Genomic DNA, 26,954 nt, shown 5'->3' on the forward strand with positions numbered 1-26,954 from the left:
GTCCTGCACATAAATAGGAACCGTGTAACAGACTGCTATTTTCCACCACTACAACACACATGTGACTGTTCAGATAACATGGTCGAGCTGCGCTTTGAGTCACTAGCAGAAAGGCAAACACCATCTGTACACATACCCTAGCAGAACGCTCCATTGTGTAGGCCAAGCCAGAATGCACAATGTCTTTCTCTGATGCACCCTGTTAGGAAAAAAAAAAAAAAAAAATCAAAATACTAGTTTAGTAAAACACATGAGGATATGCTTTGTGTCTCTAGTCACCATGCAGCTAAAGATATTAAGTTTCTGTAGAGTGTCAAAGTACAATACCAAGCCAGAGTACCTTGACACTTGCTGAAATAGTTACATTTTTTGCTACAATTTAGTTTTAATGATATGAACAACAAATACTCATGCAATACAATCATGATGCAATAGTGAACACAGAAGGGCACCACCAAGAGACCTGAAGGCAAGCAGTCAGATTAGCATCACACACACACATGCACTCGTGCAAAAAGACAATGCAAATACACAACAATTCTTCATGGTTATGTCCTCTGTACTGCAAGATGTACCAAGAGTCAGACTAATTATTAGTTTAAGTTAGCCATCATTTTAAGAATGGAATTAATGGAGGAGTGGAAAATGCACAAGTCATACAACTGTGGCTGCAGTTAATTTACTCAGCCTGTGTGAAAGACAGACAGGGTAAGGAGCACGGGTCACACGCTCCTGTCACCATACTCACCGATATCCTGTCCTGGAATTCTGCTGTGGGCACAACAGGAATAGTTCCACCATGCTTGCCAAATTTTCTTTCTAAACTCTCTTGAACAGACACTATCAAAAGTGAAGATAACAAGGTAAGATTCTGCTGATAGAAAAGGGGGAAAATAGCTCCCAAGTATGTCTATAACTTCAAAATGAACAGTTTTTGAAAGCCTCAACTTAGTGACATAAACCGGTTAATCCTTAAAAACTCAGTTAAAATAGAGAAGGCCTTGCCAAATTTCTATATAAATGGGAATTTAGGTCACTGCTCTGTTTCCATAACACCCATTGCCAGGGTTTTCTTTCCTTGGCTCTGTTCAAAAGAAAATGTTGAGGGAAAAAGAACAGACACAGAGTGCTTCAGCAGACTCAGGGCTGAGCACAGGAGCACCACCGGAGGTCTTGGTCTTAGTTCAGCCTCATGAGAAATTCTGGTCTGAACTGTGGCACTTACTCTTGTCAAATAAAAACAAAGAGTCTCGCTAGAGGACTCAAAAAGGTTTCTATACTGAATAGCACCTCTCCCCTTTTAGGTAAGATGTTTCAAATATATTTTTTTAAGTTAGCATATAAAATAACGGGTTTCATTATGACATTTGCATACATGCTAGCTAGGACTTTTCTGAGAGCAACAAGATACAGAGATGGTATCAATGGCTGGGTTCATGTCTTAAAGTAAGAGTTTGTATAATGACCTGGAACTCACTATGTAGTCTCAGGGTGGCCTCGAACTCACAGTGATCCTCCTACCTCTGCCTCCCAAGTGCCGGGAATAAAGGTGTGCAACACCATGACCAACTCTATAATGTCACTAGTTGATAGATTATATTTCTAGAAACAGACATCACAGAATAGAAAGCCCTCATAAATGCATCCTATTTCCCCACATGACTATGATCAGAGAACATGATTATGGGAACTCACTGAGTAAGTGGTAGTTAGAATCCCTTTCATATTTGAAAGTCAATCGGCCATAGCTGACATGATTTAGATTCTTCAACCACTCAAAGTAAGACACTGTCACTCCACCAGCATTTAAGTAGAGATCCTGCATGCAAAATGACACAGAAGGCATCAAAGAAATGAAGGGAGGGCGACTCTCAGTACAGAAACGACTGAACACAGACCTCAATTTCAATACAGGGTGAGCTACACTTTAAACCCGGCAAATATATTTTAAATAGTATCAGAAGTTTCAGTTAATTTAACATCCCTAACCAATTTCTAATACAACTAAAGGCTTTTCTATATAAAGGGAAAAAACAATTCTTGGGAGAGGGATTTATTTGATTAATTTGGTGACAGCCATCCTCTTCTCACCATGATCTTAGACTAAACGGTTTGCTTACCAATCACTGGAATTTCCCCTTCCCTTTCCCTTTTCTTTAAAAAAAAATTGGTTTTGTTTATTATTTATTTATTTGAGAGCAACAGACAGAGAGGGAGGGGGAGAGAGAGAGAGAGAGAGAGAGACAGAGAATGGGTGTGCCAGGACCTCAAGCCACTGCAAATGAAGTTCAGATGCATGTACTACCTTGTGCATCTGGCTTACATGGGTCCTGGGGAATCGAGCCTCGAATCGGGGTTCTTAGGATTCACAGGCAAGCACTTAACTGCTAAGCCATCTCTCCAGCCCTCTTTCTTTCTTTCTTTTTTTTTTTTTTTTTTTGATAAAGGCATGCATGACAATTTAAAAAAAATATTTATTTAAGAGTGTGTGTGTGAATGAAAGAGAAAATTGGCATGCCTGGGCCTCCTGCCCCTGCAAATAAACTCCAGACACATGTGCTGAGCCACTTTGTGCATCTGGCTTTGTGTGGGAAATGGGGAATTGAACCCAGGCTGTCAGGTTTTGAAAATAAGTGCCTTCAACCATTGAGCTATTTCTCTAGCCTCTGGTGTGTGTGTATGTGTATATGTGAGAGAGAGAGATGGGTGCACCAGGGCCTCTGCAAATGAACTCCAGACACATGTGCCCCCCTCTGCACATGTGCAACATTGCACATTTGTGTCACTGTGCATCTTGCTTATGTGGGTCCTGGGGACTCGAACCTAGGTTCGTAGGCTTCACAAGCAAATGCCTTAACTGCTAAGCCATGTCTCTAGTCTTTGATTTTTAATTTTTGGTTGGCATACAGAGATTTAGGTATCATTCATTCTAGCCTTTTCAAATACAATTTATTTTTGTTTATTCCCATCTCTTCCTCCTATCCCTAACCCCCTAAACTAGATTTCTTATTCATGTTTTGCAAGGGAGAACTCTTCAGGATGCAATCTGAGTCCACTAACTTCCAGTAACATGTGCTTTATCCACTGAAAACTCTGCCTCAGGTCCAGGCTGACCTGAATTTACTATGTAGTCTCAGGCTGGCCTCAAACTGATGGCAATCCTCCTACCTCTGCCTCCCAAGTGCTGGGACTAAAGACCTGTGCCCCTACACCTGACTTCATAGTAGCTGTTTAAGTAAAGCAGTAAGAGACACTTGAAATGAATAAGGCTAAGAATTGGGTAGAAGATCTTAAGAGCTTAACCTACAATTTCTAGTGCAACACACATTTATAGAATTAGATTTTTAGGAGGTTACACAGCTCAAATGAGAACCAGAAGATGAAGTAAGTGTTCAGGAAAAAACAGTGATTGGTTTGTTATACTAACTATGCTTCCATCTTCCTTTCTTATTGCACCCCTAGGCACTGGGCCTAGGGCCTCATGTGTGCTGGGCAAGAGCTTTAGCACTGAGCCCAGCCCTGCTTTGACTCTACTTTCCTAAAAGCAAAATAAAGAGCATGAATTTACCACAAGTTGTGACACTAGTAGCTCACCCTTTCTGTCCCCAGTTGCTAGCAAAAGACAATTGGATGCCCAGGGCACCTAAAACTTGAGAAGCAGAGATGACTTACGGGAATAACCATGATGTTTCTTTCCAGAAAAATCTTGTCAGCTTCTGGAGTGGTTGGTCCATTGGCACCTTCAGCAATGATCTACAAGAGTCAAGAGACAAAGAAATATCGGGAATATACCTTCCTAAGGCAATAGAGATGCTTGTTTCGGGTATGGAGCTGTAAGAACATAATCTCAGTTAAATTATAAAGGTTTGCCCTTTACCTCTCTATTTCTCTAATCTTCTTAACTATGTTTTTAAAATTTGGTAATAGTCACACAACTTTGTCAATATAATAAAGTCACTACACTGTATATTGTAATAGTGTAAAGCTTATGGCACATGTTTCATAAACCCATTAAAACAACCCATCAGGAGCTGTGTGTGCTGGCACACACCTGTAATCGCAGCACTTGGGAGGCTAAGGCAGGATGACTGCCACCTAGAGTCTGGGATACACAGCCAGTTCAAGGCTGGCCTGATTACACAGTGACGCTCCCAAAGGAATACAAATTACAACTAACATAATTGCCTTAGAACAAAATAATCATCAGATTTCTTTTTCTCAATTTTTATTCACATTTTCTATGATTATAAAAAGTATCCCATGGTAAAACCCTCTCTCCTCCCCCCCAGGTTTTTTAAAGTATTCCCTAATGTCATTCTATAGTGAGGACATTGATTCTTGTTTCCACAGTGGTTTTTACCTTGGCTTTCACTCTGGGTGCGTTGGATTTGGTCAGCTGTTTCTCACTAGCAGCAGGAATCAGTATATCACAGTCAGCTTCTAAGATGCTTCCTTCATAGACCTTTGCTTTGGGGAAGCCCAGAATTGATCCGTGTTGCTGTAATAAATTGAGAACTAGAGTCTGATGGTTGTACTTAGTGCTGCTATGGGAATGCATATATGAAAAGCTCTCTGCAAGCTGGGCATAGTGGCTCACACCTGTTATACCTGTGACAGGCAGGTGAGGTAGGAGGACTGCTATGAGTTCAGGGCTAGTTTGGGCCACATAGGGAGCACAAAGCCAACTATATAACAAGACCCTGACTCAAAACCAAAATGAAACAATACTTGGGAGGCAGAGGCAGAAGGATTAAGTTCTAGTTAACCTGGTCTACACAGCCAGCTTCAGGTCAGCCAGGGCCACAGAGTGAGACCTTGTCTCAAAATATCTAAACAGGCAGACATGGTGGCATAGGCCTTTAATCCCAGCACTAGGGAGGCAGAGGTAGGATGATTGCTTTGAGTTCAAGGCCAGCCTGGGCTCGAGCAAGACCCTAACTTGAAAAATCAAAAAGCAAACAAACAAATAATAAAAAAACCCCACCAAAACAAAACAAAAACAAAAACAAAATACTAAACCAGACAGGTGTGGTGGCATATACCTTTAATCCCAGCACTTGGAAGGCAAAGGTAGGAGGACCACTGTGAGTTTGAGGCCAGCCTGGAACTACAGAATTCCAGGTCAGCCTGGGCTACAGTGAGACTCTACTTTGAAAAAAACATACAAACAAACCAAGGCTGGCAGATGGCTTAGAGGTTAAAGGCATTTGTTTGCCTGACAGTCTGGGTTGGATTTTCTAGTACCCAAGGAAGCCAGACACACAAAGTGATGTGTGTGTCTGAAGTTTGCAACTGCAAGAGGTCTGGGCATATACACACTTTCTCTGCCCATAAACAAACAAACAAATCGAAACAATCAAGAACAAAATACAACAAAACAAAACAAAACAAAATCAAAAGCAAAGGAAAAAGACTTGTATAAGACTTATTTAATTTTACAAGTTTCAGGGTGGTCAAAGCATTCAGGTATTTGACGACCATACCAATTTGAAGTCTTCTAGTTCCTTTGGGTCAATACCATCTGGATTCCATATACTCCCATCAGATTCACCAACACCAACACACTTAGCACCAAAACGATGTAAGTATCTCATGGAGTGCAGGCCCACATTACCAAATCCCTGTAAAGGACAATTATGTATGACACAAAAATTAAAGACCTGGTATAGATAGTACAAATCAAAATATGGCTGTAATTATAATTTATATTGTTAGTTTAATTAAATTATTTTCTAAAAGATTTATTTTTTAAAAAATTTATTTATTAGAGACAATGAAGGAAGGAAGGAAGGAGAGAGGGAGAATTGGTATGCCAGGGCCTCTAGCCACTGCAAACTAACTCTAGACACATGCGCCACCATGTGCACCTGGCTTATGTGGGACCTGGAGAATCAAACCTGGGTTAGGCGTCGCAGGCATGTTGCCTTACTTGCTAAGCCATATCTCCAGCTCTATATTCTTTTAGTTTAAAAGCAAGTCTTAAAATGCTTTTGCCATAAGAATCAATGTATTGGGTATTTTCTTTTTAACAATAAATTTTTATGATCAGTAATTTGGACTTGCCTCTATCTTATCTGTGAAAATGAGTCCTGAGGAGGTTTTGGTTTGTGGGAAAATGACAGTAGTGACTACCACACTGGTAGAATCACACCTCAGGTAAGACATATGTTAACAATTTGGGTCAATGTGCAAATCTTTCTGCACAGCCACATTAGTTTTAGAAAACTGTAATTATGAGACCTTTTCTTCTTCTGAATACAAAGGACCAAGAAAGTTGGTGATAGTCTCATATGTATGTGAGAGATCTGAAACCAGCTCTTCTCCCATGAATCAATGGGAGAACCAATGATGAACCAATGATGGTTAAAAAAACATCAGGGACATACAGATACTCTGACAACCACCACTCCACAAGGTACGAAAGTCTAAAGCATCAAAATTTAAAGTTGCAAATCTAAATATGTTAAGAAACATAATATATAATGTTTTACCTGGACAACAAATGTCTTATCTCCAAACCCTGGTGTCATTCCTAAAATGCTCATGTAAGAAGCTTCATTGATGAAATTTTCAATTCCATGGAAAACACCGCGGCCAGTAGCAGAGATGCGCCCATGAATACCTCCTTGGCTGATGGGTTTACCAGTAACACAGGCATGTGCATTAATGTCCTGTAAGAGAGGGCTGGAGATATAGCTCAGGGGTGGAGTGAATGCCTACAAGTATTTTTTAGGCCCCAGGATCAATGCCCATTACCATGCAAAAACAGGAAAAAAATCCTCCAAGAGGAGAATGAAGAGCCTCAATCTTTCTTTCTCTTTTGAGTGCTTATTATACCAACAACCTGAGTTTGCACCCCGAAAAAACAAACAAACAAGTAAAGAAACAAAAATAAATAAATAAAAAGATTGAAAGGTTTTAGAAAAATGTAATAACTGGTTGATACGGACAAGACATAGAGGCTGGTGTCTATGTATACACACACACACGGCTTTGGTAACAGTAACAGCAGGGGCCCTGCAAAGTGGGTATTTGTGTGTCTTTTTTTTTGAGATAGGGTCTCACTCTAGTATAGGCTGACCTGGAATTCATTGTGTAGTCTCAGGCTACCATCAAATTCACAGTGATCCTCCTACTTAGCTTCCTGAGTACTGAGATTAAAAGTGCACCACAATACCTGGTTCTTTTGCCTTTTTAAAAATAAAATTATCTTTATTTATGAGAGAGAGAGAAAGAGAGAGAGAGAGAGAAAGAAATACAGAGAGAATAGGTATGTCAGAGCCTCCAGCCACTGCAAACAAACTCCAGTCACATGTGGCACTTTCATCTAGCTTATGTGGGTCCTGGGGAATTGAACCTGGGTCCTTAGGCTTTGCAGGCAAGCACCTTAACCACTAAGCCATCTCTCTGCCTCTTTTTGCCTTTAAAAAAATTATTTATTTGGGGACGGGGTGTGGTTGTGCACATCTTTACTCCCAGCACTTGGGAGGCAGAGGTAGGAGGATCACCATGAGTTTGAGGCCACCCTGAGACTACATAGTGAATTCTAGGTCAGTCTGGACTAGGAAACCCTACCTCGAAAAAAACAAAACAAAATTTGAAAGAAAGATGCAGATGGATAGACAAAGAATGAACAGGCACATCAGGACCTCCTGCCACAGCAAATAAACCCCAGATGCATGTGCCACCTTGTGCATTTGGCTTTTCAGGCTAGCACCTTAACTGCTAAGCCACCTCTCCCTGGCTTGCTTTTAACTTAAATAAGTGCATGTATTCTTGTTTACAAAACAGGAATAATTAGAAATAAGGTTTGAGAGGGCTTCCATTCCAAAACATCACATACACTATAAACACAGGAACATGAATACTGTGGGATAGACTTATTTTATGTTGGGGGGATTTTCGAGGTATGGTCTTGCTCTAGCTCAGGTTGACCTGGAATTCACTGTGTATTCTCAGAGTGGCCTTGAACTCATGTGATCCTCTAACTCTGCCTCCTGAGTGTTGGGACATAAGGTAAGCACCACCATGCCCAGCTAGACATGTTATTGACCATGGAACAGAAATGAAAGGCCGTCTTCTAATACCAGGAAATAACGACACGATGAAGTCAGAGCGAAAGCACGCCTGTGGAGGCAACTAGTTAGCCAGTGCTTCATCTTCACAGCGGATCCCCACTCCCAACAGTGTGTCACTGGGAGAGTTAAGAAGTCATATGTTTTCTACCCATGTTACTTAAATATTTTTACAGAAACAACTTAGAATTATATTGCCATCATTCTGTTAATAAACAGAAAGGATGAAAGCAAGTTAAAAAAATAATCTAGTAAGAGCACTTACAGAATCAGTAGTTTTCCCACAGTTTTCTTTCATGAATAATTAACATTATGAATACAGACTTGCAGACCTGGCGCCAAATGATTCTAAACAGTAAAAATGCAAATGCTAGAGCTGAATAAAATACTGTGTGAGGTCAGGCCTGATGCCAGTTGCTCAGCTCCCCAGCATACCTAATGGTCCTGGGTCCTGGAGGAGAGAGGCTGGGGAAACACTCTCCCTACCCTGCACTGCAGACGGTGCTGGACAAAGAATTCTGGCTTATGTGTCTACATATAAGCAATAAAAATGATAGCTTCTTTACCTAAGACTGGGTTTTTAGATTTCTCATCAGCAGAGCATTAGCCTACCAGCCTAGTCCGAAGTTTAGTTGGCAATACCTCACAGAACTTCCCTGTGCTGTCAATACAGTGCCTATTAACATGCCCTATTTAGTGCAGAGTCCTACTCAAAAAGAGCAAGAGCACACTCAGAGCTCACTTAATGTTAAAGATGACATATATGAGCCAGGGGGTGGTGTAAGGTATAATCCTGGCAGGAGGATAACCATGAGTTTGAGACTACTTATTAATACTATATCTTAAAAAAAAATAAAGTTGGGCTGGAGAGATGGCTTAGTGGTTAAATGCTTGCCTGTGAAGCCTAAGGACCCCAGTTCTAGGCTTGATTCCCCAGGACCGATGTAAGCCAGATACATTGTGGCACATGCATCTGCAGTTCGTTTGCAGTAGCTGGAGGCCCTGGTGTGCCCATTCTCTCTGTCTCTTTCAAATAAATATAAACAAACAAACAAACAAAAAGAAACCAAAAGATGCCTCTAAGCATCTTACCTGTTAAAAAAAAAAAGTGGCATGTGGAAGTGGCTCTTTTAGGAATGGGAATGTCTAACATTCTAGTTCCTTTCATGGGATATGTACAATTTACATAATTTCATTATTTTTTGGTGCTATGAGTTGTGAAATGTTCCTAAGTACATTACGTAATTCTTCCTCTAATCCTCTTAACAGTTCTGATGTTGGTAGCCATTATCTTCACCTTGTATATGAACGAACAGGTAGAGAGACTCCCAGGCCATGGAGCTGGGGGGTACAAGCATCAGGACTGCCGTCCAGCCCATGCTCCAAGCCACGGTGCAATATCACCTCAGGAAACATGCCCGAGCTCTACATTCCTCTTCTCCAAAGCCTGTCTTTCCACCAGGGTCCTTGAAAGACACCTCCTGCCCCTGCCCCAGGCCCCTTACTCCCTGAAGGAACTTGGCCGCCCCTACGTTGCATCTCTCTTGCATGGTATGTCTCTCACACCAATGAATCTGAGGCTCATAGCTAACTGACATGCCTGACAACCACAGAAGCCCTCTCTTTGCTTCTCTCCAGTGTGCTTCCGGGCCTTCGTGAGGAACTTCTTTCTGCTCCCACTCACCCGCCCTTCCCTGGTTGATGCGCTCATCCATGCTCACCACACACACAGTTTAAGCAGCAAGAACGGGAAACACAGGAATCCGTGTATCAAGTCGATGATGAAAAGTGACTCCCAACTTCTCATATAATCAGTTGAACTGTGACTTCTGTGGACAGCAATGCAGGCAACCTGGGAGATTCAGTGCATACTCACATAGTGCCCTATGGTGCTGGCATAGGTGTCAGCGATCCAGGACATCTCCCGCTCGCCCGTGCTCATGTCCGGGGCAGGCACATCAATGCCAGGACCTGGGAGCACAGGGAAAGGGCAGTGTGCCAGTTTTTAAAATAAACTCTTCCCAAAGACAAAGATGCTTGCAAATCTCTAAGAGAACAAAGTCCCTGAGGCTGGAAAACATTAGATCTTATTTAGGTAACTAATTGAAGACATAAATATTCATTAAGTGTTTCTCCACAAAATCTGCAACACACACACACTATTATACAGCAATTTCTTCCACTGGCACTTACTTGCTATCATACTTTGAAATTAACTACGTACAGCACATACAAGCCATTCCATGAGAGTTCAAGGTATGGCCACGGGCAACAATGCAAATGTTTTGTCTCTTAATTTCAGCTCCCTAAACTGCAATTAGACATAATACGCCATGTAGACCGACGTAAAGAGGAGCATTATGAGTCAGTGTGTATGAGGGAGCATGGCAACATGCTGCTTGTTGGCTTTGGCCTCCTCACCAAGTAGAAAAAGGGAGGAAGTCACATTGGGGAAGCAAGTGTATTAAAGCTATAATAAACTAGTCAATTCTTAGTATACTACATAAAGTTTTAGGCCTTAACTTTTAATTTCTCAGCTCATAGCAAAGTAACCAAGTTTGAAAGTAACAAGCACCGGCTCACAGGTGGCAAGGGCACCACTGCCAGCCCGTGAGCGCACTGAGCGACTTGTTCAGCGAGGGGCTATAAAGGCAGAAATGCGTAGAAACACCTCCTCAAAAGCAGTGAAGACAAAACGTAAGTATCTAGAATGCCAGTTAAGATATGGCACAACTATACAAAGTTCTACACAGCCATTAATAAAGGTGATTTACAGCTGTGAGTTCGAGGCCATCTAGACACTACACAGTAAATTCTAGGTCAGCCTGGGCTAGAGTGAGACCCTACCTTGAAACACCCACCACAAAAAAAAAAAAAAAAAAAAAAAGGTGATTTAGGGAGTGAGATGGAATCTCAATGTAGTTTTAATCTGCATTTCCCTGATGACTAGTGACGTAGAACATTTTTTTAGATGCTTATATGCCATTTGTATTTCTTCCTTTGAGAATGCTCTATTTAGCTCCATAGACCAGTTTTTTTTAAAAAAATTATTTATTTATTTATTTATTTGAGAGCGACAGACACAGAGAGAAAGAAAGATAGAGGAAGAGAGAGAGAATGGGCGCGCCAGGGCTTCCAGCCTCTGCAAACGAACTCCAGACGCGTGCGCCCCCTTGTGCATCTGGCTAACGTGGGACCTGGGGAACCGAGCCTCGAACCGGGGTCCTTAGGCTTCACAGGCAAGCGCTTAACCGCTAAGCCATCTCTCCAGCCCGTCCATAGACCAGTTTTTATTTTATTTTATTTTATTTTTTATTTTTTTCTATCATTTCTGTCTGGTTTATTTCACTGAGCACCATGGCCTCCAGGTTCACCCATGTGGAGGCTGAGTGATAGACTAGTTTTTGATTGGCTTATTTGATTCCTTATTATTTAACTTTTTGAGTTCTTTGTATATCCTAGATATTAATCCTCTATCAGATGTATAGCTGGCAAAGATTTTTTCCCATTCTGTAGGTTGCCTCTTTGCTTTATTCACTTGTCCTTTGTAGTGCAAAATCCTTGTAATTTCATGAGGTCCCAGTGATTAATCTGTGGTTTTATTGCCTGAGCAATTTGGGTTGTATTCAGAAAGTCTCTGCCAAGACCAATAGCCTGGCTATCTTTTAAAGCAACAAAATAAGTACACTGTTTTTGTGTGCTTTCTACAATCTAGGGGCCCAAATCCTACACATGATAATTTTTTAAAAAAATATGAATTACAAACATTATTGTTGGGGGAATTAAGGTCCAGGGAAGAAGCTAGCTGAAAGGTTCAAGTCAGAGGAGAACTCTCTTTGCTGGGGTGGAAACGCAGAAAGGAGCTGGGAAAGAATCCCCACCACAGAGAAATCTTGAGGGGAAAGGCTCTGGAGGAGACACACACCTATGTGTGGAAGGTCACTGTAACAGTTTTGAGTGAATACAATGGATACAAGACTGGCAAAAACCAACCTTAAGGCGAAGGTTCAAATTTTACACTCCCACATAATCTGTCACTCACAGTCCAACCTCCACAAACCTACTATTTCCTATACAGAATTCCTATCTGGAAGAATAATCCAGGTTCTGGGTTTATCACAAACAAATCAAAGGCTCTATCTGTCCTATCTGTTCACTTTTTATTCCTTAAGAGCGATATTCCTTAGCTATAGGTTAAAAAGATTTGTTTAGCCATATTCCTTTCTTAAAATACAAATAACAAATTATTGGATCTTTCTAGAAATATCCACAAAAGTAGTATCCATTTGGAAAAAGTAATGCTGAATTAAATAATAAGCTCTGTTTTCACACAATTTTAATTTCAAGTCTTAATAAAGCAGTTTTTAAATCAGAAAGGTATACTGACAAACTGTTTCTAACAAACGTCAGCATAATGTAACTGGACCCAGGTTTGATTCCCTAGGACTAATGTTAGCCAGCTGCACAAGGGGCACATGCGTCTGGAGTTTGTTTGCAGCAGCTGGAGGCCCTGGCGTACTCATTCTCTCTCTCCCCCCTCCCTTTTTCTGTCAAATAAATAAAAATAAAATTTAAAAAATAGCCTTGACATGGTGATGGAAAGAAGTTCCCAGAGTGCTCAGTATTGCAATATCTATCACACTTTCCAAGGCTCAGGGTCTATTGTAGAAGAGGTGGCAGAAAAAATGTAAGAGCCAAAGGAAGGGTAGGACTCCTTACAATGTGCTCCTCCCAGACACAAAATGACCTGGATATCCATGACCTCACAGTGCCTGACACTACCTACATATCATAATAGGAGGAAAAGATCATGACATCAAAATAAAAGAGAGATTGACTGAGATGGGGAGAATGGAGTTTCAAAGGGGAAAGTGGGGGGAGAGAGGGTATTACCATGGGATATTTGTTTTTAATAATCATGGAAGTTGTTAATTTAGCCTAGACATGCTAAAGGCAAGACAGCTTCTCTCCCTCAAAACAAATTTACAAAGCATCACTAGGTTCATTAGTGTTCCACCTCACACAAAATCTATAGAGATGCACAGATTACAAGGAATGTGTGAACTAGATAATTCTCAAATAATTAATAAAGAACAAGTCCAAGGCAGGAATCCATCAAGTATGAAAAAGCAACAGCTCTAACAGAGCTTGAATCTAGGAATAATTTTGAAATTATTATTTTAGAGAATAATTTTGGTATGTGGAAACATAGGGGGATGAGCAAGATGGAAAAATAAGGAACCAAAAAGACTTTACAGCTTGTATAGGAACCATCTAAACTCACCCAGAAGAACTAGTATTTCCTAGCTCTTCCAATTCATCCTATGAGGCTGGTATGACGTTGAAATCAAGACTGAATAGACAGCATTAAAAAAAAAAACAAAAGAAAAGAAAAGAAAAAGCATAGACCAATATCCCTAATAATAACATCAAAAAGAACAAAATATGTACTTGACTCGGATTGTGAGAAACATGAAACAATGAAAACAAGGCCTCAAGAGAGAGAGAAAGACATTCAGATCATGGACTGGAAGAGTTAACTTGGTAAAAAACAAACAAACAGCAATGTCTCACAAATTGGTCTATAGATTCAATAAAATGTTAGCTGCTTCCTCCCAATGCCACCTGAATTTGACAAGTTCTCAAAAATGTAAAGGGCAAAGATTCAGACTCCAGTGTGAGTCATAATCTGGATGTCTATAAACTGGAAGAAAATAACAGATCAAGTTTGATGGTTTGCCCTACAACAAAGAAGCCAAATTACTCATATTTAAGCTTTGCTTTCTTTCAGTGTTCCAATGAGTCATTTTTTAATGAGTCACTTAACTTTTTTTTTTTTTTTGCTTGCATTAGTGTGCCAGGGCCTCTTGCCACTGCAAACAAATAACAGATGCTTGTACTACTTTTTTTTCTTTCTGTCTCTCTCTCTCTCTCTCTCTCTGTGTGTGTGTGTGTGTGTGTGTGTGTGTGTGTGTGTGTGTGTGTGTTTCACTCTAGTCTAGGTTGACCTGGAATATACTTTGTAGTCTTGGGGTGGTCTCGAACTTACAGCAATCCCCTTACCTCTGCCGAGCGCTAGGATTAAAGGCATGCACCACCATGCCTGACTTGTACTACTTCTTATGTCTAGTTTATGTGTGTAGTTTGGGACTTGAACCTGGGATGGCAGGCTTTGTAAGCAAATGCCTTTAACAGCTCAGCCATCTTCTGAGCCCCTCAATGAGTCACTTTTTAGCCTCTGGACGGCAGCTATGCTCACCATTGTACCACCAATGTAACTTTTTAACCTCTAGAACCAACTGGAAGATACTTGTCAGGATTCATAAAAATAAGCTGGAAAGACTCTAGAATGACATGCAAAATATAAGAATATTAAATGCAAATGAGATTTAAGCTAAGAAGAAACATGACATCTATACCATTGTGAAGGCCATCAGGCTACACACAGTTTGAATTCACCATTCAAAATTAGAAGGTATTCTTGCAGATATAAATGAAGTTACTGAACTTACTAACTTCTGTTAGCATGCTTTCCTGAGCAATGAGGCACAAGTCAAATTCCTAGCAGTATTTGTAAGAGGTGCGTCAAGAACCTTGATAATTTTAAAATATGAAACTTAGGCCAAATCTGATAAAATTCTAGCTTTATATTTCTATATTTATTCACTTATTTATACTTTACTTTTAATTATACTTCACTTCCTAAAAATGGGACAAGTCCAAAATATGAGTAGCTTAATTTCATATAAGTGACTTTATCTTATTCAAACTTCCTAGACCAAGAAAAGACTTTTGTCGGGCGTGATGGTACACACCTTTAATTCCAGCACTGGGGAGGCAGAGGTAGGAGGATTACTGAGAGTTTGAGGCCAGCCTGAAACTACATAGTGAATTTCAGGTCAGCCTGAGCTAGAGTGAGACCGTACCTTGAAAAACAAAAAAATAAATAAAGACTTTGATTGCTTGGAAATGACAATTATTTATACATTCCAGATAACATTCATATCTGATACAGAACATATAAATACATACACTAGGCATTAAGGAAAAAAAATGTCAAGCAAATGAAGGTGAGCATTATTAGAAATTTAGCATGTTGAGTAAAGCTTCTTCAACAACACGAGGACTCTTCAGAAAACTGAGTGGTGAACACAGGCCTCATCGCCTGTTCCAATTGCATTAGCAAAACAGTTCTGCCTGTCTCAAGCTCTAAAAGGCATCAAATTCCTTATAGCTTAGGAAAAACAGAATGATCACTTAGAAAACTGCTTTTTTACATATTAAAAAATTACTTAGGGGCTTTATGTGCTAGATTTTAATATCCTTGAGCCTGGGCAAGTTCACAAGTCTTTTTAAAAGAAACATGGTTTACTTGCACAAGACTGATCAGTTTTGAGAGATCATTAATGTCCTTGAAGTGGTTTTTGTGGGTGTGAAACAAACGGTGAGAATTTGAATTGGTCCCTTTTATTATAGTATTGAAATTAAGTCTGCTTAATTTATCAAGTCATGTTCATGCCCTGATTTTATATATTTGTATCTATCAATAAACTTTGTGATAGTTGAAAAAAACAAACAAACATAAAAATTATTTAGGCTGAGTGTGGTGGCGCACACCTTTAATCCTAGCACCGGTAGGCAGAGGTATGAGGATCACTATGAGTTTGAGGCCACCCTGAGACTACATAGTGAATTACAGGTCAGATTGGGCTAGAGTGACACCCTACCTCCAAAAAAAAAAAAAATTCTTTAGTGCCCAAAAGTATGGCCATGCTCTTTCTCACATCTTAGAAGAGGAGAATGCTCAAGGTGACTACACCATTCCAAACTCTTAAGCTGCCTGTGCAGAGAAGAGGTTTGAGATCCTTCTCTTTCAGTGTCTGTACTATACACTTGAGAAGCTGAACTTGCAAACAGAGATGTGCCATAAATCTATTGTAGAACCTAGTCTAGAAAAGAATGGGCATTGTATTCAGGCACTTTATTAAGGCAAACATTTAACACAATTACTTTATAGATGATCCTACTTTATAGACACCTATATCATAATACATACCAATAAAACCTTTTTTTGCTAGCTCCATGGTAAACCTCCTTGTGATCTTTTCCAGTTCATTATCCTGCAAAGGAGAACAAAATCAACAAAACAGCAATGAGAAACATTTTTGACACAAAAATTAATCGGAGAGAGGATTTTATCATATTTCCTATTTTGTTTTGTAGCTCAAACTAGCTTAGTGAAATTGAGGATAAATTTGAACTTCTGAACTTACCTCTACTTCCTAAATGCTGGGATGGCAGGCAAACATCACCGCACTTGGTTTTATGTGGTGTTGGGGATCAAGCCCAAAGTCTTGAACATGCTAGACTGGCATTCTACTGATTGAGTTATATATATATCTAGTCCCATAAAGAACATTTTCATCTTCATACCTTTAACTCACTATGTGTCTAGACCTTAAAGTTAAGAAACCATGGGTCAAAAATTTGGTTGATGGGCCAGGTGTGGTGGCACATACTTTTAATCCCAGCATTTGGGAGTCAAAGGAGGAGGAATGCTGTGAGTTCAAGGTCACCCTGGGACTACATAGTAAATTCCAGGTCAGCCTGGGCTAAAGTGAGACCTTACCTCAAAACCCCCTTTCCCCCAAAACTTGGTTGATGGGCTGGAGCACAGCTCTGTGGTAGAGCATATAGTTAGCATTTTTGAGGTCTTAGGTTCAATTCCTAGTACCAAAATTGGTTTTAAAAACAAAATAAGAGCTGGTGAGATGGCTTGGCAGTGAAGGGAGTTGCTTGCAAAGCCCAAGGACCTGGGTTTGATTTCCTAGTACCCACGTAAGCCAGATACTCAAGGTGGTGCCTATGTCTGGAGTTCCTCTGAAGTGGCTAGAGGCTCTGGTGTGTCCATTTTTTTCTCTCTCATTGATATAAATAAATTAAAAACAAGATAATTTGGGGGCTGGGGAGATAGCTCAGTGTGTAAAGTGCTTGCCTTACAAGCACAAAGACCTGAGTTTGATTCCCAGTAGCCATGTAAATGCTGGATTTGGTGGTGTGTGCCAGTAATCCCAATGCTTGGCAGGTGAACACAGTGGATCATTGGGGCTCACTGGCCCACTAATGAGCTCCAGGCCAGTGAGAGACACTGTCTTGAAAAAGGTTGGACAGGGAGCTGGAGAGATGGCTCATTGGGAGAGGTGCTTGCCTGCAAAGCTCAAGAACCCCAGTCAGATTCCCCAGAACCCACACAAAGCCAGATGCATAAGGTAGTGCAGGGATTAGGAGTTTGTTTATAGTGTCTTAGAAGCCTGTTCTCTCTTTTTATCTGCCTCTCACTCTCAAATAAATAAATAAATAGTTAGAAAAAAGTATTTCTGAGGAATGACACTAAGGGCTGTTCTCTGGCTTCTATATGTGTATGCACGCACATGTACATAGATGTAAAAAAAAAGATGATATAACTAGAGCTCAAATCCTAGTTTCTTTTTATATTTCTCTTAAAAGACTGTATTTACCTGTAATCACAGCTACTTGGGAGGTTAAAGGAGGATCAAGTTCAAGGCCTGCCTGGGCAACTTAGTGAAACTGTCTCAAAAAAACAAAACAAAAACAAAACCAATCAACCAACCAAACAACAAAAAACCCAAAAACCATTAGCTGGAGCACTGGGGGGAAAGGAGGGGAGTGATGCATACTTTTAATCCCAGCACTCGGGAGGCAGAGGTAGGAGGAATGCTGTGAGTTCAAGGTCACCCTAAGACTACATAGTGAATTCCAGGTCAGCCTGGGCTAGAATGAGACTCTACCTCAAGAAAAAAAAAAAAGAGAGAGAGAGAGAGAGAGGGCTGAGGAAATAGCTCAGTGAAACAATGTATCCTTAGCACATGTGAGGACACAGTTCCAATTCCCCAGTGTGACCACAGATACATGTGTGTAGATGACATGACTGTATCTTAAGACTTTCTGAAAAATGATGTAGCCTGATACATGTAATCTCAACACTGGGAAGCTAAAGCAGAGAGTTCTTGAGATGGAGGCCAGCCTAGGCTACATGGGAGAAAGATATACACCTACAATCCCAGCATTCAAGAGGGTAAGGGATGAGGATTGCTGTGAGTTTGAAGCCATCCTGGCTATACAGCAAGTAATAGGCTAGCAAAGGCTATATAGAGTGAGACTTTGAGAAGGAAGAAAACTGTATTTATTTATTGCTTTTGTTTGTTTGTTTTTCAAGGTAGGGTCTTGCTCTAGCCTAGGCTGACCTGGAGTTCACTATATAGTCTCAGGGTGGCCTTGAACTCATGGTGATCCTCTTGCCTCTGCCTCTCGAGTGCTGGGATAAAGGCGTGAGCCACCATGCCTAGTTCACTTGCACTATTTTGTGCATCTGGTTTTATGTGGGTTTGAGGAATTGAAACCAGGTCAGTAGGCTTTGCAAGCAAGTACCTTTAACCACTGAGCCATCTCCCCAGTCTAGGAAACTATACTTCTATGGACCCTATGAGTTATGCCTATATTTCCATAATTAGTGAATTTTAATACAGGCATGAGATGTGGTGGCTCATACCTGTAAGGACAGTTCCAAGGAGGAATGCTGAATGTTTCAGGCCAGACTATTGGTTTACATAGTGAGTTCCAGTCTTAACCCTTCCCCCTACCAGACAAAAGGTGAATTTTAATTTATTTTATTTGAGAGAGAGGAGGAATATGATAGAGAGAGAATGGGTATGGCAGGGCCTTTAGCCACTGCATATGAACTATAGACACATGTGGTCCCCTTGTGTACCTGGCCTTATGTGAATACTAAGAAATAGAAGTTGGGTCTTTAAGCCGGGCGTGGTAGTACATGCCTTTACTCCCAACACTTGGGAGGCAGAGGTAAGAGGATCTCCATGAGCTCGAGGCCACCCTGAGACTACATAGTTAATTCCAGGTCAGCCTGGACCAGAGTTGAGACCCTACCTCGAAAAACAAAAAAAAAACAACAAAAAAAAAGAAGTTGGATCTTTAGGCTTTGCAGGCAAATGCCTTAACTGCTGAGTTTGCTCTCTAGCCCAAAGGTGAATGTTAAAGAGAAAAAACGCCACATGTATTACTATGTTTATACAGATATGCTAAAGAAATCATTGCAAAAACTAGTTTTAGTTAACTTGGAACTAACAGAATAAACAGGAGAACTTTTACTGGATTAACTGTTTGTCACTAGAACAATAATCCCTACATTAAAACTTCAGATCAAAAAGTTACCTTTTAACTAAGTAAGAAAATAAAAAAAAAATAAAAAAAAAATAAAAAGAGAGTGATGTTTGGTAGGTGATCTTTTTTTTTGTTGTTTTTCAAGGTAGGGTCTCACTCTAGGCCAGGCTGACCTGGAATTCACTATGGAGTTTCAGGGTGGCCTCGAACTTATGGCAATCCTCCTACCTCTGCCTCCTGAGTGCTGGGATTAAAGGCTTGTGGTAGGTGATCTTTTACAAGGCAACACACTCAATGTGTTAATTACTTACTTGTTTTCCTATTCCTTCAGGAAAGCAATGGAGACATTCATCACAATGCATGCGGCCCCATGAGTTTCAAGCCCTTGGGTAAATGTTGTACTGTATATATGTATGTACAGATACCACTTTGATACTTACGGTATAGTTCTTGGGATTGATCTTAACACCTGCTTTAGCACCACCAAACGGCACATCTGAAAGAGAAGGCTGAAAGTCGTTTCTCTACGTTATGACTAACAAAGTAAGCAAATTCCCATTCATTGTGCAGACTTCCTAAGGCCTGGTGTGTTCCTTGTGTATGTGCATTCTGTTTTTCTTTCTTTCTTCTTCTTCTTCTTTTTATTTTAGGTAGGGTCTCACTCTAGCCCAGGCTGACTGGAATTCACTATGTAGTCTCAATGTGGCCTTGAACTCAGGGATCCTCAGCCTCCCCAAGTGCTGGGGTTAAAGGCATGTGCCACCATGCCCTGGCCCTTGTTTTTTTCTTTAAAAAAAAAAATTAAAAATTATTTTTATTTATTTATTTGAGAGTGACAGACAGAGAAAGAGGGGGAGAGAGAGAGAGAGAGGGGGGGGGAGGGAGGGGGGGGGGAGGGAGGGGGAGGGAGAGAGAATGGGTGTTTTTTTCTTAATAAAGATGATCTTATAAGAAAAAGACTAGAAAAGTAGAAAGATAGAAAGTACTCTCCAAAACAGCATGCACCCTCTTTACCTGAAATGTTTCAGAATGCTTTTGAGTTTCAGATACAACCAAGTTTATTTACTTATGCTTATGCATATTTCACATATGCACAACTTGCAAGTAATTTGAGGACATTTTTATTGTGCTTATGTTTCGTCTGCAACCCATTGCATAAGGTCAGGTATGGAATTTTCTCTCCAGCAAAAAGTTTTATTAGGACTAGGGAAAGATGGCTTAGTGGTAAAGGCAATTACCTGCGAAGCCAAAGGACCCTGGTTCAATTCCCCAGGACCCACTTCAAGGTGGCGCATGCAACTGGAGTTTGTTTGCAGTGGCTGGAGGCTCTGGTGCACCCATTCTCTCTCTCTCTCTCTCTCAAATAAATAAAATAAAATTAAGGATCAACAAAGTGATTACTTACCAACTACTGCACATTTGTATGTCATCAGAGAAGCCAACGCTTTCACTTCATCTACACTCACATCAGTGCTGTACCGGATGCCTATATTTTTCATTAAAACAAAAATGGGGCACGGGGAAGAAAAGAATATAGTTAGAACAAACTTCTGGTAAACTGAAAAAACAATTATAGCCAGGGGTGGTAGCCCACACCTTTAATCTCAGCACTCAGGAAGTACAGGTAGAAGGACCACTGTGAGTTCGAGGCCATCCTGAGACTACATTATTTATTTTATAGTGAAGCTATTTCTAAGAACACATGAAACAAATTTTGTGTGAGAGGACACAGAAAGTGTCAAGGAAAAACTGCTCATTAGACATCAAGAAGGCGCTGCAGGAGCCCTGGCTTGGGCCCTGTGCTGTGGTAGCAGAGCGGTGAGGAAGTCTAGTTCTTGCTTAGGGCTTTAAGGGCTGAAAGATGACTAAGACATTGTCACCGTCCTTAGGAAATTTGTATCATTATTATTTTTTACAAAAGGGTTTCATATAGCCCAGGCTGGCTTGGGCTTTGAACTACTGGTCTTTCTGCCTCTCAAGTACTAGGATTATAGGTGAATGTCTATATATATATATATATATATATATATATATATATATATATATATATATACATATATATGAATGACTTTTTTTTTGACCAAAGGCAACTAACTCAGTCAAAGCTTTTGAATTTTCTTTTTACTGCCTGGATTGGGTGCTTTGTAGCCATGATGTTACCCATAATGATATGGGTAAATGGATAGTCATCAACTTTGACAAGATTTTTTTTTTTTTTTGAGGCAAGCCCAACAGACTTTTTTTAAAATTAAAATTTATTTATGAGTGACAGACAGAGAAAGAGGAACAGAGAGAAAGAATGAATGGGCACATCAGGGCCTCCAGCCACTGCAAATGAACTCCAGACACATGTGCCACTTTGTGCATTTGCCTTACCATGGGTACTAGGGAATCAATCTTTATTTAACATCAAAGAACTCTGCCCTTTTTTAAAACAGGGTGTCACTGTATAGCTCAGACTGATCCCTAGTGCTGAGATTACAGTCATGAGGCTTTTTAAAAAAAGGTCTATATTGACAGGAAACTGAACAGATTAATTAACTTGGTTTCATTACTTTTCAAGATAAATTCATAAGTACTGTTAAAACAAGTAAGAATTATTGGTAGGTCTGATGGAGTATTCCTGCCATCCCAGCACTAAGGAAGGATGCTGAGCTAGGAGTTTGTGGTCAGCCCCACGACTGTATACTGAGTGTCTGGTCAGCCTGAGCTAGGAAGGGAGACCTGTTGCAAAAAAGCCAACGGCTGGAGATGCCTCTTAGGTAGAGTGATTGTTTAGGATGCAAAAGGCTGTGCAAGCTCAGCATTGCAAAAATAAATAACATGCTATTATTTTGGTTTTCCTTGTGTGGTTTTTTGAGGCAGAGTCCTGCTCTAGCCCAGGCTGATCTGGAATTCACTCTGTAGTCTTGAGGTGGCTTTGAACTCACAGCCATCCTCCTACCTCTGTCTTCCTAACGGCGTGAGCGCATGTGTGCATGTGTGTGTGCATGTTAGTATTTAAAGGGAAGGGCAAAGTTATTTCCTCCTAACTTAAATACTTAAAATTGGGCTGCAGAAATGGTTCAGTAAGAGTGCTTGCCACACAAACATGAAGGCCTGAGTAACTAAGTTCACCCCCTCCCAGCTACATAAATAGCTGGGTGTGACTACTAAATGCCAGTAATCCCAGTCCCGTGGGGCACGAGGACAGGAGAACTGCTGGGATTTGTGAAAGAGACAGCTTTGGGTTCAGTGAGAGACCCCATCTCAAGGAAATATGGGGACTGCACAACAGAGCAAAGGCACTTGATGCTTTCCTCTGGCTCTGCATAAGCACATATGGGAAGTGTGCATTTACATACAGATGTACGTACACCACACACCACATTACATACACATGCACATGTATAAAACAAAAACCCCTTAAAAGTTAAAATTTAACTTTGAAATCCATTTTATTATATAAGCCCTGGAAAAAGTCAGTACAATACTGAGTGTATAACAAAACACATGTTTCCATTGGACAGAACCCAGGAATTCTTGTTTGTGAAGTATAAAAATTTTCCCTAGCTACACCCATTCTGAATTATTAGTCATACCACCAGGCATTTTTCTGCAACCTAGGAGCTAATGAAGAACTCTTACTAGACCGAGGCAAGGGAGCAGCAGAGTTAGTGGCATAAGCCCTGGGGCGGATAAAGGCGAAGCAGGAAGGGAACAGATGGGGATGCAGGGTGCATTATCTGGGCTGAGAAGTAATTTTCTCCTAACTTTCTAATTAACCAGTGATACATAAATGCTTTGACTTCATTATTGGAAGGCATACTAGTTTAGGGTTAAACTGTTATATGAATACCCACAGATCTCAACAGTCACACTCAGTTACCCTTCCTCCTCTGGGATCTAAAACCAAAGACAACTTCTAAAAATACACTGCAGCCTGAAAATTCTTTACCATGTTCTAGTAGATAGTAACACATTTAAAAGTAGGGTTGAGAAATAAAGATTCTCTCCACTAAAATGAAGATACTCTGGGGCTGGAGAAATGACTTACAGGTTAAGGCACTTGCCTGCAAAGCCAAAAAAAAAAAAGGACCTAGGTTTGATTCCCCAGGACCCATGTAAGCCAAATACACAAGGGGGCACATGTGTCTGAAGGCCCTTGTGTGCCCATTCTCTCTTTCAAATCAATAAATAAATATAAAGGTGTGCATCACAAAAAAAGATACTCTGCACTAAATTTATTAATTTAGTAGATGAGACTAGTAAAATTTAGAGTATATGAAAAACAAAATGATGTGATAACCTTGTTTTTTATGGGATGGAAGGGTAGCAGAGAAGACTAAGTAGGCTCAGGGAAAGGGGAACAGGAACAGAAAGAAGGTATAAACATTACATTGAGAAATGAAGGAAGATAAATTATGCTTTTTTTCATCCTAAAGTATTAGGACACATCAGTCAGTCTCAATTTCTACTAGTATTACTGGTGTTTGGCTAGAGCTCATCTTGGTCTTTAGGCAACAGTGCTAGAATACCACTAATAGAGGATTGTGTGGATGCGAATGATTTTAGTACAAGCAGGAGTTCATGGCTGGTTGAGCTAGAAAGCCAGTGGGCTGATTGAAAAACAAAACAAAACAAAACAAAGCAAAGCCTGTAGACCACAGAACAGATGTCATTAGAATGGGTCTCAAGATCCATGGCCACATTTGGATCTGCTGATGAAATAATCAAGAGGAAACTAGGGGCACCACCATGACAAGGTTTATGAGTATTAACTACGGGAAAACTGGAAGAAGGGCAGAGGACAAAAGAAGTAAATTACTGCAACAGGAAACTTAACACACAAACCTAGCCACCACTGCTAGTGACAGAAAACATACCAGCTCACTATTTTTAGACAATTCTGTGAAAACCACCACTGACTAACCTGAATTTTCATTTTATAGCTGACTCAAAACCAAACACACATGCACATAACTCCCTAGCAACCACTATTTTATGTGGACGAATCAGTAAGAAGTCATGAGCTGGGTGGGCGTGGTAGTGTATGCCTTTAATCCCAGCACTAGGGAGGCAGAGGTAAGAGGACAGCCATGAGTTTGAGGCCACCCTGAGACTACATAGTGAATTCCAGGTCAGCCTGGGCTAGAGTGAGACCCAGTCATGAAAAACCAGAAAGTCATGAAATTCTGTCCTTTTTTTGGTTTGTGAGCATGTATGTATGTGGTCAGAGATTGATGTTGGGTTTTCTTGATTGCTCTCTTATTTTTATTGATCACGGTGTCTCACTTCAGTCTGGAGTTCCCGATTCTAGATTCTAGGCAACTTTCCCCAGGGATTCTGTGTGTACCTCCCACACACATTACAGGTGGCTACCATACCCAAATGGGTTCTGAGGATCAGATATCCAGCCCTCACTCTTGCATTTTTCCAACTGAGCCATCTTCATCTCTACAGCCCTCTTCCCCCATGCAAATGGGTTTTGAAATCACTTCACTGAAGACAGGGATACTGCTCAGTGGACAGGGCTTGCCTGCCATGCAGGAGGACCTGGGCTTAATCCCCAGCACAGCATAAACCCCGTGTGTGCCATCATACCTGTAATCTCGGCCCGAGGTATGTGAGAACTGCCTCTTTAAAACAAACAGGGCTGGAGAGATGGCTTAGCAGTTAAGGCATTTTCCTGCAAAGCTAGAAAGGATCCTGGTTTGATTCTCTAGGACCCATGTAAGCTAGATGCACCAGGGGGCGCATGCATGGAGTTCATTTGTAGTGGATGGAGGTCCTGGTGTGCCTATTCTCTCCTCTTTCTCTCTCTCAAATAAAACAAACAAACAAATGTTAGCTGGGTGTGGTGGTGCATGCCTTTAATCCCAGCACTCAGAAGGTAGAGGTAGGAGGAATGCTGTTTGAGGCCACTTTGAGATTACATAGTGAATTCCAGGTCAGCCTGGGCTGGAGTGAGACTCTACCTCGAAAAACAAAACAAAATTGTTAGGGCTGGAGAGATTTAAGTGGTTGAGGCACTTGCCTGCAAAGTTTAAGGATCCAGGTTCAGTTCCCCCAGTACCCATGTAAAACCAGACACACAAAGTAGTGCATATGTCTGGAATTTGTTTGCAGTGGCTAGAGGCCCTGGTGTGCTCATTCTTTCCCTCTGCTTATAAATAAATACATATTCTGGGGGCTGGAAGGATGGCTTAGCAATTAGGACACTTGCCTGCAAAACCAAAGGACCCAGGTTCGATTCCCCAGGACCCATGTAAGCCAGATGCACAAGGTGACACATGTTAGTAGCCACCTAGAGTTTCATTCTATGGGTTACCAAGTATGTGTTTTTAGGCCTGGCTGGTGAGCATTTAGATTTAATTTACTTATTTGAGAGAGAATGGGCACACCAGGGCCTCTAGCCATTACAAACAAACTCCAGATGCATGCACCACCCTGTGTATCTGGATTACGTGGATACTGGGAAATTGAACCTGGGTCCTTGGGCTTCATAGGCAAGCGCCTTAACCACTAACCCATTTCTCCAGTCTCCAAGGTGGCACATGTACCTGGAGTTCGTTTGCAGTGGCTGGAGGTCCTGGAATGCCCACGGTCTCTCTTTCTTTTTCAAATAATTAGAAATAATAAAAAATATTTTTAAAAAATTAAAATGCTTTCTTGACCTGGGATCTCTTTAATGGGGCATGATTTATCCACCAGAAATGAAATTTCTAGCAGTATTCTAAATTATGTGCTCAATAAACAGGGGTTCTAGGCTGTGAATGTAGCTCAAGGGTAGAGTGTTTGCTCAGCATGTACAAGATCCTGAGTTTCTCCTTCAGCACAGATAGAGAAAGGAAGAAAGGTCAGGAGGATGAGGGAAGAAAGAAAAGTTCTACAAGCACAGAAGTCCCTGAAATGCAAAAAGGCCTTAGGAGTATCCTTTTTTTTTTCCTTTTCTTTTTCTCGAAGTAGAAGGGCTCATGAGGATCTCAAACCCTCCTAGACGAATCCTGGCAGTTCACGGTTGCTGGGGGAGGGGAGACATGTTCTTCAGTGTTGTAGTCACTCTCAAGTTGCTCTTGCTTCAATAAAAAATCTCCCAGCAGTGACTGAGCAAGCAACCCTAATGAAACTCAGTGTGCCATACACACAAAAAATGAAAGTGGGGGTGTGGAGGGAAGGTGGTGCCAAGGGACTAGGATCATAGTACGGTGTATATACAAATGGATGTTGTCAACAAAATGTTTTAAAAAAAGCTGGGCTTTGTGGCGCATGCATTTGATCCCAGTACTTGGGAGGCAGAGGTAGGAAGATGATCTTGAGTTCAAGGCCAGCCTGAGACTACAGAGTGAATTCCAGGTCAGTTTGGGCTAGAGAGAGACTCTACTGAGAAAAAAAAAGCAAAAACAACAACAACAAAGGTTAAAAGAGCTAGTGGTACACACCATCAATCCAACTACTCAGAGGGCCGAGGTAGGAGAATCGCTATGAGTTCGAGGCTAGCCTGGACTAGAGTGCGATCCTACCTAAAAAATAATTAAAACATGCTGGGCGTGGTGGCACACGGGAGGCAGAGGTAGGATCGCAGTGAGACTGAGGCCACCTTGAGACTACATAGTGAATTCCAGGTCAGCCTGGGCCACAGTGAGACCCTACCTCAAAAAACCAAAACAAACAAACAAACAAATAAACAAACTCCCCTCC

At 40.9% G+C, this 26,954-nt stretch overlaps 1 protein-coding gene across 1 annotated transcript in view; it reads right to left on the reverse strand.

Moving 5' to 3' along the window:
* Positions 1-26,954, reverse strand: part of Glud1 (glutamate dehydrogenase 1) — a 40,334-nt gene that overhangs the window by 2,548 nt on the left and 10,832 nt on the right. The window contains exons 2-12 of the mRNA XM_004658025.2: positions 20,680-20,760; positions 19,715-19,770; positions 16,132-16,195; positions 9,952-10,046; positions 6,492-6,671; positions 5,484-5,621; positions 4,361-4,498; positions 3,673-3,753; positions 1,696-1,819; positions 749-840; positions 137-199 (exon numbers count right to left, since the gene is read on the reverse strand). Coding sequence (XP_004658082.1) covers positions 137-199; positions 749-840; positions 1,696-1,819; positions 3,673-3,753; positions 4,361-4,498; positions 5,484-5,621; positions 6,492-6,671; positions 9,952-10,046; positions 16,132-16,195; positions 19,715-19,770; positions 20,680-20,760 — 1,112 coding nt within the window. The remainder of the gene's footprint in view (positions 1-136; positions 200-748; positions 841-1,695; positions 1,820-3,672; positions 3,754-4,360; positions 4,499-5,483; positions 5,622-6,491; positions 6,672-9,951; positions 10,047-16,131; positions 16,196-19,714; positions 19,771-20,679; positions 20,761-26,954) is intronic.

Source organism: Jaculus jaculus, chromosome 18 (assembly GCF_020740685.1).
Source record: "Jaculus jaculus isolate mJacJac1 chromosome 18, mJacJac1.mat.Y.cur, whole genome shotgun sequence".
NCBI classification, from domain to species: Eukaryota; Metazoa; Chordata; class Mammalia; order Rodentia; family Dipodidae; genus Jaculus; species Jaculus jaculus.